Raw genomic sequence first — 12318 nt, 5'->3', positions numbered from 1 at the left:
TTTTGGTGATCATGTTTGTGTTTTTTTAACTTCCATTGCATAAATTCTGAACAACATGAATTAAAAATAGCACCATTATATTGTATGATTCGAATGCACATGGTTTACAACCTCTTCAACTTGCTATGTTTATGTTAATTTTTTTTTAACCTTTTCACTCCCATTGATTCTGTTTTTGGTTATCATGTTTGTGTTTTCTTAACTTCCATTGCAGAAATCCTAATCTGTTTAACTTCCATTGCAGAAACCCTGAACAACGTCAATTAAAAAAGGCACCATTTTAGTTAATATAAAATTGTTATTTAGCCCTTCCTGCACTTTAATTTGCCCACAACATATTAACATTTTAAAAAATGCTTGTCTTAAATTCAGGCTCGTGCATTTGCAGATCATCATTCCAGGTAATTTTTTTTTTTTGTTATTAAATATGTTGTTACCTTGGTCTACGTTGTTCCTTCGATAGTATGTGCTGCCGTTCGTTGATGCAATGCTTCGTCTCTATAGTGCTGTTAATTTTTTTTTGTCTTCATAATTGTGTTGCTGATTATAATGGTGAGAGTTGCGCGAAAAAAAAAAGGATGACAAAACAGATGCAAACGATGATGTAGTCTCTGTACACCAAACTACAAGGCGGACATTCCTGCGCAGGCGTAATTTGGAAGCATCGTCATCGGAAACTTATGATACTACTTTAGATATGTTTAGGAGTGTTATAAATTTGGGTTCTCTTTTTTAATGTGACTGTTGCCTGTTTTTAGGTCTTATTTGTAAATTTCCTTTTTTACCAGACGTCGTTGACTTCGGGCACGCCCCGCAGTTAGCTACTCCATTACTTCAACATGGAGTTACACCCATATATAGTTTGTCTGCGCCTTTCGATTCTTCAGGTAATGTATGTTCCTGAATGTATTCATTGGTATTTTTTTGTGTATCTGTGGAAGCTCTTTAACAAGTACTTTTGTCCATATTTTTCCAACATTGTAGTATCTTTGCTATTCTTACCCTGTTGTTTCTTCCTTTTTTTGGTATCTTTAACGCCATATTGTGGTCGCTGTATTTGTTGTCTTAATTGATTTTCCCCTTTTTTCAGCTTTCTCTCCTCTGTATCGTGACTGCGGTGATTGCACATACGTCTGTAACCATTGTGGGGCCCTATTTTGGCATGACGAACGTATAAAAAAAAACCTTCAAGGACAAAAAGGTCCACTATCACTGTTGCTGTGAAAATGGGCGAGTACGGTTACCGGCTTATAAAGAACCTCCCGGCGCTTTGAAGGAACTTTTAGAAACGTGCGGTTTCATGGATAACGTCCGTGCTTACAATCAGATGTTCAGTATGACCTCTTTCGGCGCGCGCATTGATGAGACCATAAATGACGGCCGGTCTCTATATGTTTTCAAAGTTTCGGGGCAGATTTACCACTGGATTGGTTCCATATGCCCTCAACCGGGAACACGTCCACGATTCCTGCAACTTTACATCTACGATACAGATACTGAAGTTGAAAACAGAATGTCCCATTTTGGTGGCGGGAATTCAAATCGCATCTGTGAAGATATTGTTCGCAGACTTATTGTGTTGCTCGATTCGCATAATGAACTTGTAAGGCTGTTCCGGACAGCCAGAGATAAATGTAATGCTGCTGAGATACCAACTTTCAAGATTCGATTGTTCAGTGTCGTCGGATCAAAGCAACATAGCCTTCCTACTTCTGATGCAATAGGGGCTATTGTCTTTGATACTGGTCCGCAGGCACTTTCGAATTATGATGTAATAATCCACCAAAGGTCTGAGTACCCAAAGCGAGTCAAAAAACTTCATCCGTCGTATATATCGCTACAATTCCCATTTATGTTCTTTTTTGGCGAACCAGGCTTCCATACTGATTTAAAGTTGATTGACGCTCTAGGTTCCACTGGTGGCCGGGTTAGAAAAAAGACGATGAATATGTTCTATTGCTACCAGCTTCATGATAGGCTAAATTCTTACAGTCTCATGATGAGGCTCGGGCGACTCTTTCAGCAGTACGTTGTCACAGTGTATTGCAGTATTGAATTAGATCGGATGGATTACATTAGGAAGAAACAGAAAGACATCAGGAAAGATTACCTCTCGGGTTTGTACGACGCCATTAGCATGGGTGATCAGACCAGTTCAGATGTCGGCAGTAGAACTATCCTCCCAGCTTCTTTCACCAGCGGTCCCCGTTATATGTACGGTCACTATCTTGATGCCCTGGCGATTTGTCGTGTTTTTGGGAATCCACAATTCTTTGTCACTTTTACATGCAACGTTAAGTGGCCAGAAATAGCTCGGTATCTGCAGCCTTTTCCTCTGCTTACTGCATCAGACCGTGCTGGTATTGTCGCGAGAGTTTTCCGCTTCAAAGTCAAACAATTTGTTGCTTTTTTAAAAGACGGGAAACCACTGGGTGACTTTAGAGGAGGTAATTCTACAACATGATTTCCACTTACTTTTGTATTAAGTTGACTCTGCTGTTTACATCTTTTTTCTACGATGCTAACATATTTTTTTCGCGATTTTGCAGTTCTGTATACCATTGAGTTCCAGAAAAGAGGGTTGCCCCATTGTCATACATTGGTGTGGTTGTATTCCTCAGCCTCATCACCTGTAAGCGAAAGAATAGATGATTACATATCTGCTGAACTTCTTGACCCGAGAACTGACCTCGCTGGTTACGCGGTGGTCTCTGCGACTATGATGCATGGGCCCTGTGGCATTCCCAACTTACGTGCACCGTGCATGGAAGGATCCACTTGCATAAAAAATTTCCCAAAAAATACAACGAGAAAACCTTCTTTGATGCTGATGCCGTGCACACTACCGAAAGCGTAATACTGGTGTGTATACAACGCGTTCCGGGGTCCATCTCGATAACAGCTATGTAGTTCCTAACAACAGACTACTTTGTATGACTTTCCAAGCTCATATAAATGTTGAGTGCTGTGGATTAACAACCGTGATTAAATACATGTTCAAGTACATTTCAAAGGGTACCGACCGCATTGCTGCTCGCATATCCAAACCAGTCGGTAGTAACAGCCGTGCGAGGCCACAGGTCTCTCAACCAGTAGATGAAGTTCAGAATTTTATAGATGCCCGGTTCATTTGCCCGCACGAGGCTTGCTGGTGCATTTTTAACATCCCAATTCATCATCGTGAACCGGCGGTTCAGATCCTGTCTGTCCACTTAGAGAATATGCAGCTTATGAAGTTCCGTGGCAAGCAATCGCTTCAAGAAATTTTCGAAAACACAGAAAAGAAGAAAACTACTTTTACTGAGTGGCTATGTTATAACGCTTCTTCAGCTGGCAGGCACCTGGCATATTTGGATTTCCCATCTGAATTTGTTTGGTATCAAGCACAGAAAAGCTGGAAAAGTAGGGAAAATATTAACAAGTCTTCGATTGGAAGGATGTCATACATACATCCCTCATTCGGAGAGGCTTTTTTTTCCTAAGAATGATTTTGTGCCATCAAAAGGGGTGCACAAGCTTTGTAGGTATTAGAACCGTGAACCAAGTTGAATACCAGACATACTGTGCTTCTTGTGAGGCCGCTGGCCTTCTTGGTGATGATAAAGAATGGACTATAGCACTGGAGGAAGCATCGGCATCCGCCAGTGCTTCTCAGTTGCGGTCACTTTTTGCACACATCCTGGTGTATTCTGAAGTCTCAAATCCGCTTGCTCTTTGGGAAAATCACTGGGAAATGATGTCTGACGACATACCTTTGCGAGCAGCGGCCTCTCTGAAGATACCGAAGCTGTACATAAATAGAGATGACCTTCATAATTATGTTCTTTATGAGGTTGAAATCCTCCTAAACCAGTGTGGGAAGACACTCAACGACTTCGCATTACGTCTCTGCCAGATGACCTTCTACTAGATCTTGCAAACCATTTGATCATGGAGGAGAGAAACTACGATCGTGAATCGCTTAATGAGGAGCTGAGTCATCTAGAATCTAGGATGAATGTGAAGTAGAGGAGAATCTATGAACTGATACGTGATTCTTCCTCGAACAACAGGACAGGGCTTTTGTTCGTTTATGGTCATGGTGGCACCGGTAAGACATTCTTATGGAACGCCATAATCACTTGTCTAAGGGCCAAGGGAAAGATTGTTCTTGCTGTGGCATCTTTCGGAATCGCATCTTTATTACTGCCTTCGGGCAGAACTGCTCACTCTCGATTCAAACTCCCTATTGACCTTACCGATGAGTCGATGTGCAACGTAAACAAAAACACACAAATGGTGAAACTACTTGAAAGCACAGATCTTATTGTGTGGGATGAGGCACCGATGAATAATAAGCGATGCTTCGAAGCTCTTGATCGCAGCCTGCGAGACATTCTTGGTAACAAAAACTCACCATTCGGAGGTAAGTCTATGATTCTCGGTGGTGACTTTAAACAAACATTACCCGTTCATAAAAAAGGAAAGAAATCGACTATAGTCTGTTCTTGCATTACATCTTCATATTTGTGGCAGGAATTCAAGGTGTTTGTCCTTACTGAAAATATGCGCTTAATGCAGCCTGGGCTGACGCCCTCGAAAAAGGAGAGAAACACTGCTTTCTCCGCCTGGTTACTGGATATTGGGAATGGCGAGGTTGGTACACGTGATTTGGAAGACCCGGTTAATAGTAGTTGGGAACAAATTCCTGCTACCTACTGTGTTCCAGATGATGATAATGGGTTGGCCAATCTAATTTCGTTTATCTACCCCCCAGAAATGTTACAGAATCCAAGTGCTGCAGAATTACAACAAAAAGCGATTGTTTGCCCGAAAAACGATGCAGCAGACACCATAAATAAGATGGTGGTCGATATGGTTGGTGGCCCTGTTACAACCTACGCAAGTTATGATACTGCTACACTGCAAGGGAATGACGGCGGCAAGTCAGAACTATTATATCCAACAGAATACTTGAACACGCTAAATTACCCTGGCCTGCCACCACACCTGCTCGAACTAAAAAAAGGGGTGCCAGCTATTTTGTTGCGGAATATTAGCATCGCAGGCGGCCTCTGTAATGGTATCAGGATGATAGTAACTCAACTCCTAACAAAAGCAGTTGAAGCGGAGATTATCACGGGGACAAGGGTTGGTGAAAAAATCTTCTTCCCGAGGATGAACCTCATCCACAAAGAACCAACATTACCTTATGTTTTAAAAAGGAAGCAGTTCTCGTTGAAAGTTTTGTATGCAATGACCATAAATAAGAGCCAGGGCCAGTCGCTCAACAAAATAGGCGTTTATCTACTGAGAGTGCTCCAAATGAACATATATTTTGTAGCAATATCCTCAAAATATGTAAATTATTTAGTTGTAATTGTTCTATTTTAAGTTGTAATCGTTTATATTAAATAAGTGCGAAGACAAAAGGCAAAAACGACGATTTGAAGACAAAAACGTCCAAAAAGCTATGCACAACTATCAACGCCCGACGCAATGGACCAAAAATTACAAGTCTACTATGCACAAGAATATAATATAATATATAAATAATTATATTAATTATTTATATTTTATATTTATATATAAATTATGTCGACAAGCAAGGTTCCAAAATTGTGTGAGCTGGATTTTCAAACTCCGCGACTCGCGGAGTTTGTAGGCTTAAAATGCCTCAACTCGCAGAGCTGCAAAAATCAGAAATGCCTATAAAAGGCCATGCATTCTGCTGAGTTTAAAAAACATAAAAAAATAATAATAATAATACTCTGTAATAAATAATAAATAAATAAATATATAATATATATATATATATATATATATATATATATATATATATATATATATATATATATATATATATATATATATATATATATATATATATATATATAGTATAGGGTAGTTTTATATTAGTTAGTTTGGGTTATGTAACGGTTATTTACGGGTTTTTAAGCCGGAACTCTGTCCGTGTAACACTACGCGTTAAATAATCAATGTAAGTTATGTTCTCCCTTTTTAAATTAATGTCTCGTAACTAAGTTGTTATTATGCTTATTTGAACCGAAGTAATCATGATGTTGGGATAAAAATATCTAAAATTGGGTAATTGAGCTTTGTACCATAATTGGGGTTTGGACAAAAGAACGACACTTGTGGAAATTAGACTATGGGCTATTAATGGGCTTTATATTTGTTTAACTAAATGATAGTTTGTTAATTTTAATATAAATATTTACAATTGAACGTCCCTATAAATAACCATATACACTCGATCGGACACGATGGGTGGGATATTTATATGTACGAATAATCGTTCATTTAACCGGACACGGGAATGGATTAATAGTCTATGGAATTATTAAAACAGGGGTGAAATTATGTACAAGGACACTTGGCTTAATTGTTAACAAAGTATTAAACCTTGGATTACACGCAGTTGATATCCTGGTGTAATTATTAAACAAAGTATTAAAACCTTGTTACAGTTTAAGTCCCCAATTAGTTGGAATATTTGACTTCGGATATAAGGATAATTTGACGAGGACACTCGCACTTTATATTTATGACTGATGGACTGTTATGGACAAAAACCAGACGGGCATATTAAATAATCCAGGACAAAGAACAATTAACCCATGAGAATAAACTAAAAATCAACACGTCAAACATCATGATTACGGAAGTTTAAATAAGCATAATATATTTTATTTCATATTTCCTCGTACTTTTATTTATTGTCATTTTAATTATTGTTATTTATTTTATATTGTTAGTTAAATATCGTCATTTACTTTACGCTTCGCTTAAAATATAAAATCGACAAACCGGTCATTAAACGGTAAAACCCCCTTTTATATATTATTAATATAATATATATTTTGTACTAATATAATTATTTAAAATATAATGTGAAATAAGCCAGCTCCCTGTGGAACGAACGGGACTTACTAAAAACTACACTACTCTACGATTAGGTACACTGCCTATAGTGTTGTAGCAAAGTTTAGGTATATCCCATTTGTAAATAAATAATTAAAACTTGTCATATTTTGTGTAAAATTGTATCGTATTTAATAGTTTTTACTAGTAAAATATATAGCTATTTCATATACACCTCGCAAAACATCAAGTATTTTGGTGCCGCTGCCGGGGATCGGGTGAAAAACTATATTTTTGTAAAAATATATTATTTCTTATTTCGTAAAAATATTTTCTTATTTATTATAAGTGTCTAAAAATAAAAAAAATTTAAAAAAATTAAAAATCGAAAAATATATATATATATATATAAATTTTTTTTTATATTTCTATTTATAAAATTATAAAGTATTTATATTTTAGTTTTTAAATATAAGTTTTATTTAATTAATATAAATATTTAAAAAAAAACGAAACTTGTCATTTTAATTTCAAATCTCCGCGACTCGCGGAGTTTGTTGCCCGGTGGAACCGCGACTCGCGGAGCCGCCCTGTCAGGCCACCAAAAACCCTAATTCGCATTAAGTACGGAGTAATTATTATTTATTATTATTTTTATTTAACCCTATTTACTTAATTATTATTATAATTAGTTTAGTTTTATTAATTAATTTGTAATATTAATTATAATTAGTTTTAATATATATAAAAATTAATACTTTTATAAAATAAATATAAAAATAATATTTTTATAAAAATAAATAATTTTATCAATTTTAAGCTTAGTTTTATTTTTGTATATTTTTATTTGTTTAATCGTAATATTTGTATTTTTGTCGTTTGTATCTAGTTTTAAGATTAGTGTTTTTATTTCTAGATTTTTAGGATTTGCCGTAAAATTCCTTAAGTTCTTATTTCTTTAGACTAAAATTTAGGTGCTTTAGAATTTTGCGACGCTGTTTATAAATTTTAGTACCTTTTAATTTACGACGCGCTACTTTCTTATTTTTATTTTTTGACGTTTTTCGACGCGCAATCTTTTTCTTTCTTATTTCTCGACGCTTTAGTTTTTAGGACTTAGAAATTTTCTCTACTTCTTATCTAATTCTCCAAACGGAAAGAAAAATTATTTAAGCGGTTAAGTTAATAGGCATCCAAATTTTATGGTTCGTAGTAATAGTTGGATTTGTTAGTGGCAAGTTGTGGGCTTTCGATTTAAAGGGTCCTGGCTTCCTGCTGCATCTTTTGGCTATTCGAAACGTGGGCAAAAATCAGAAAAGTCTATTAATTGGACAACTTATATAAGTTTTTCTATTTTATAACTAATAGGATAATTAGTGAATGCACCACATTGTAGCTAAAATTTGGCAATCGCAATAAAATGGAAAATTTTGAAAACAAGGCCTTGGAAACTCTTTTTGAACTCCAAAATCAATTAAATCAATACTCTCAAATGAGTTTTGATGGTAATTCGTTCAGTCAATCTTGGATCACGAATGACGAAACAATAACTGGTTGTGAAATCTGTGGAGATTATCACTCAACATGGGAATGTTATTATTACGTTCCTATGGAAAATTATGAACCCATAGAACCTGAATGGAATGATTATGAGGAATACAATTCTAATTGGGATTATTCCCAAGAATATATCCAAACTCAACAACCAGAGGACGAGGAAAAGTATGTGTCTGAAAATTCTTTAGATTATATGAAAATCAAACTCGAAGAACTTCATGCTCAAAATGAACAAATGAGAGAGTTTGTAAATAGGCAAGTTGAAACTCTATCAGATTATACAGCTGTTGATCTGAGGAGTAGTGTGCAAGAAAATCTCAGATCATCGAATTTTGATGAATTCGAGAGCTCCGAAATCACCAATTATCCCGATGATACTTTTTATTCAGCTTTACCAATTTCACAACATATCGACACATTAGCCTCTAGCGACAAAATCAACGATCCATCAATGGATGAAGAAGAAGAAGTAAGGGTGACAAATTGGTACTCTTGGAAAAACGATAACGTTGTAAATTTTACCCCCGAGACCAAAATGGTGGGAACGATAAGTACCATTAATGAAGAAGAATTTGCTTCGATCCCGAAATTCACCATTCCACAACCTTCCAACCCAATATTCTCAATAGACGAGTCATCTACCGAAGATGAACTACGAGCTGTAATAGATAATGACACCTCGAATTTCACCCAATTGGGTAATAGAGGTGAAAACTTTGATCCAGAGAATAAACGGAAGAAAATGTTAGGAATTGTCCACCCTATAGAAATATGTATGTCGTGTATAACGATCCATTTGATCAAGAACCAGAAAAGAGACATATCCATTTACTAAAAGCTACACTTAAAAAAGAATTAAGTAGTGACGATTGGGTGGTTCTAAACATTAAACCCATTGATATATTATACACCACCCGAAATGTAAATAAGTGGCTCACTATTTTAATTCGTGGAACTTATTCTACCGACTTCACATGTCGTCAGCTAAGTGTGGGGAAGTCTATCCCCACTTAACGTTAAATTAGGGGTTCGGGTTAGTGCATAACTCATTAATAAAAATGCACGATTAGGGTAAAATACGCTTTTTCAAATATTAGTAAACAGTTCAGAAAAGCAGCCGTTTTTGAAAAAAAGCATGTGTGATAAAACAAGAAGGAATGAACGATGAGGCGCGCCATCTATCATTCGACGAGCTTTGTAATTACAAACTGAGTATTTTCAATCACTTTTCTACACTAATCACCCTCATGAATTTATAATTAGAGTCTGATTTCATGCAAATGAGGACATTGCATGATCTCAAGTGTGGGGAAGGGTTATAAATTCTCTCGGGTTTATACTTGGTTTATTTGCCAAATTTTATGAAAATTTGAAAAATTTTCAACTAAATGAATTTAAAATCATGTTTATATATATTTATGAACGGTGAAAACTAGGTGTTAATACCGAAATTATCGTTACCTCGGAAAGGACATAAATTGAGAAACACCCTAAAACGCTTGAATTCATTTAAAATGGAATAAAGGAGAATAAAAAGGCAAAGAAAGAAACTAAGTGTGGGGAGAATGTACCTAGTTATTCAATTAAAAACTATCTAGCACATGTTTCTGTAAAGTTTATTGCAGGTGCTTTTGTTTTGGACTAAATTAACTATTTTACCCGATGAAAGAAAAGAAAAGATGGATCTACACGATGAATCAATTCCATCAATAAAAGGAAGTAAAGTCTTCCGAAAAAGACACGCGCTTCTTGATTTAGGTCAAGAAGTTGTCGTCCAGACCAGCTGTAGGTTGACGAAAAATCTAGAAAAGTCATCACTAAAATCAGCAGGAAATCCACGGACCTCAGCATCAAACAGGGTCGCCAAGTGGTCAGATTTATCCTAACCATGAGAAGGATTTATCTCGTACAATGGGGGGGCACCGTGCAAATTAGCTTGATAAGACTAATGAATCAGATCCCCAGAAAGGATAATCTCCTTAAAGATTAAAAATCAGCTTTTAAGCCTGATATTATTCAATCCTTGAGATTGACCTTAAAGATTGAGAATTACAAACTCATGGAATTCAATGATATCTAAACTCGAGCTTGAACAAGAAAATATTTTGATCAAAATTAAAACCGATTTGTTTTCTGAAAACCTATTTTCAATGCGTCCATTACCATTGAACGTAAAATCCTAGGAATTCACCTGGAATTCATTAGGTCACCTGAACCAAATCGGGTGTCAACCGTAAGAACGGTGGTTGCATAGCATGGTCGGAGACAGGACCTTGTGCCAGACCGAAAAATCATAGGATGATCTTTACTATTGCTCCTACAAAGGATAGTACTAGCATCCGACACGTTTATAGACCATAATCAAAAGCAAGTCACGGGACATTGCCTTAGCAGTTGCTTGTTCATCGCTTTCCTTTACAATCGGATGGTAGTTTACCGAAAGGTAATATACGGGACAAGTAAACTGGACGTGTTGCTTTCCTAATACAAGGTTAGCAAGTGGGTAACACAAAACCATAAGTTTTGAGCTAAAATTTTCAAATCTGAAACCCACAAAACCCACAAAAAATCATTTTGCAAACACCGGTGAAGGGTTATTCTGGAAAACTTATCTAGGGTAAAAGCTAGATTGAATTTTCAAAAGATCAAATGTTTTCATAAAGATCCAATTTCCTTAAGGATCTACATTTTCATAGTCATGTGGGACTGTAAACCGCCTTTCAAATGTGCACTTTGCTTTGGAAACCGAAAGTAAATCGGCTATTTGATTGCAAGTGTCATTGACCTAAACCCGAGGCAACTGTGGATGACACACCCACCTTTAACCATGGTTCTATCGTTACTATCATTATTTATACCACCATATCAAAATCACTGATGTACAAAGTGTGAAGAATAAAGAAGTAATTCGTGTAATGTATTATATTATTTCAAGTTATGTATTGCTTGAGGACAAGCAACGTTCAAGTGTGGGGATATTTGATAGTGCTCTAAATGAACATATATTTTGTAGCAATATCCTCCCAATATGTAAATTATATAGTTGTAATTGTTCTATTTTAAGTTGTAATCGTTTATACGAAGACAAAAGGCGAAAACGACGATTTGAAGACAAAAACGTCCAAACAGCTCAAATGTACAAGATACAATCCAAGTGGTTCAACTTATTGATAAGAAACATCTAAAAATGACAAAAGTACAAGTTGCGGAACGCAAAGTACAAGATATTAAATTATACGAAAAGGCGTTCGAAAATCCGGAACCGGTACCCGAGCCAACTATCAACGCCCGAAGCAATGGACCAAAAATTACAAGTCTACTATGCACAAGAATATAATATAATATATAAATAATTATATTAATTATTTATATTTTATATTTATATATAAATTATGTCGACAAGCAAGGTTTCAAAATTGTGTGAGCTGGATTTTCAAACTCCGCGACTCGCGGAGTTTGCAGGCTTAAAATGCCGCAACTCGTGGAGCTGCAAAAATCAGAAATGCCTATAAAAGGCCATGCATTCTGCAGAGTTTAAAAAACATAAAAAAAATAATAATAATACTCTGTAATAAATAATAAATAATATAGTATAGGGTAGTTTTATATTAGTTAGTTTGGGTTATGTAACGGTTATTTACGGGTTTTTAAGCCGGAACTCTGTCCGTGTAACACTACGCGTTAAATAATCAATGTAAGTTATGTTCTCCCTTTTTAAATTAATGTCTCGTAACTAAGTTGTTATTATGCTTATTTGAACCGAAGTAATCATGATGTTGGGCTAAAAATATCTAAAATTGGGTAATTGAGCTTTGTACCATAATTGGGGTTTGGACAAAAGAACGACACTTATGGAAATTAGACTACGGGCTATTAATGGACTTTATATTTGTTTAA

At 35.8% G+C, this 12318-nt stretch overlaps 2 protein-coding genes across 2 annotated transcripts; both read left to right on the top strand.

Annotated features, from left to right (window-relative positions):
- Positions 1-353: 353 nt before the first annotated feature.
- On the top strand, positions 354-2857 carry LOC139889952 (uncharacterized). Its single transcript, XM_071872863.1, has 6 exons — positions 354-401; positions 560-650; positions 759-887; positions 1091-1171; positions 1236-2447; positions 2550-2857. The coding sequence occupies exons 1-6, from the start codon at positions 354-356 to the stop codon at positions 2855-2857; spliced, it is 1869 nt and encodes a 622-aa protein (XP_071728964.1).
- A 136-nt stretch (positions 2858-2993) lies between these two features.
- Positions 2994-3482, top strand: LOC139889946 (uncharacterized). Its single transcript, XM_071872857.1, has one exon. The coding sequence runs from the start codon at positions 2994-2996 to the stop codon at positions 3480-3482; it is 489 nt and encodes a 162-aa protein (XP_071728958.1).
- The last annotated feature ends 8836 nt before the right edge of the window (positions 3483-12318 follow it).

Source organism: Rutidosis leptorrhynchoides, chromosome 1, assembly GCF_046630445.1.
Source record: "Rutidosis leptorrhynchoides isolate AG116_Rl617_1_P2 chromosome 1, CSIRO_AGI_Rlap_v1, whole genome shotgun sequence".
NCBI lineage: Eukaryota > Viridiplantae > Streptophyta > Magnoliopsida > Asterales > Asteraceae > Rutidosis > Rutidosis leptorrhynchoides.
The sequence above is the reverse complement of the archived record's forward strand: the minus strand, read 5'-3'. Positions and strand labels throughout refer to the sequence as shown.

Excerpts from the sequence above, each read along its gene's own strand:
- LOC139889952 (XM_071872863.1), top strand. The coding sequence starts at position 354 with ATGCTTGTCTTAAATTCAGGCTCGTGCATTTGCAGATCATCATTCCAG. Across the intron at positions 402-559 it reads TTTGCAGATCATCATTCCAG|TTGCGCGAAAAAAAAAAGGA; the intron begins GTAATTTTTTTT and ends TAATGGTGAGAG. Across the intron at positions 1,172-1,235 it reads CCTATTTTGGCATGACGAAC|TACGGTTACCGGCTTATAAA; the intron begins GTATAAAAAAAA and ends AAAATGGGCGAG.
- LOC139889946 (XM_071872857.1), top strand. The coding sequence starts at position 2,994 with ATGTTCAAGTACATTTCAAAGGGTACCGACCGCATTGCTGCTCGCATA.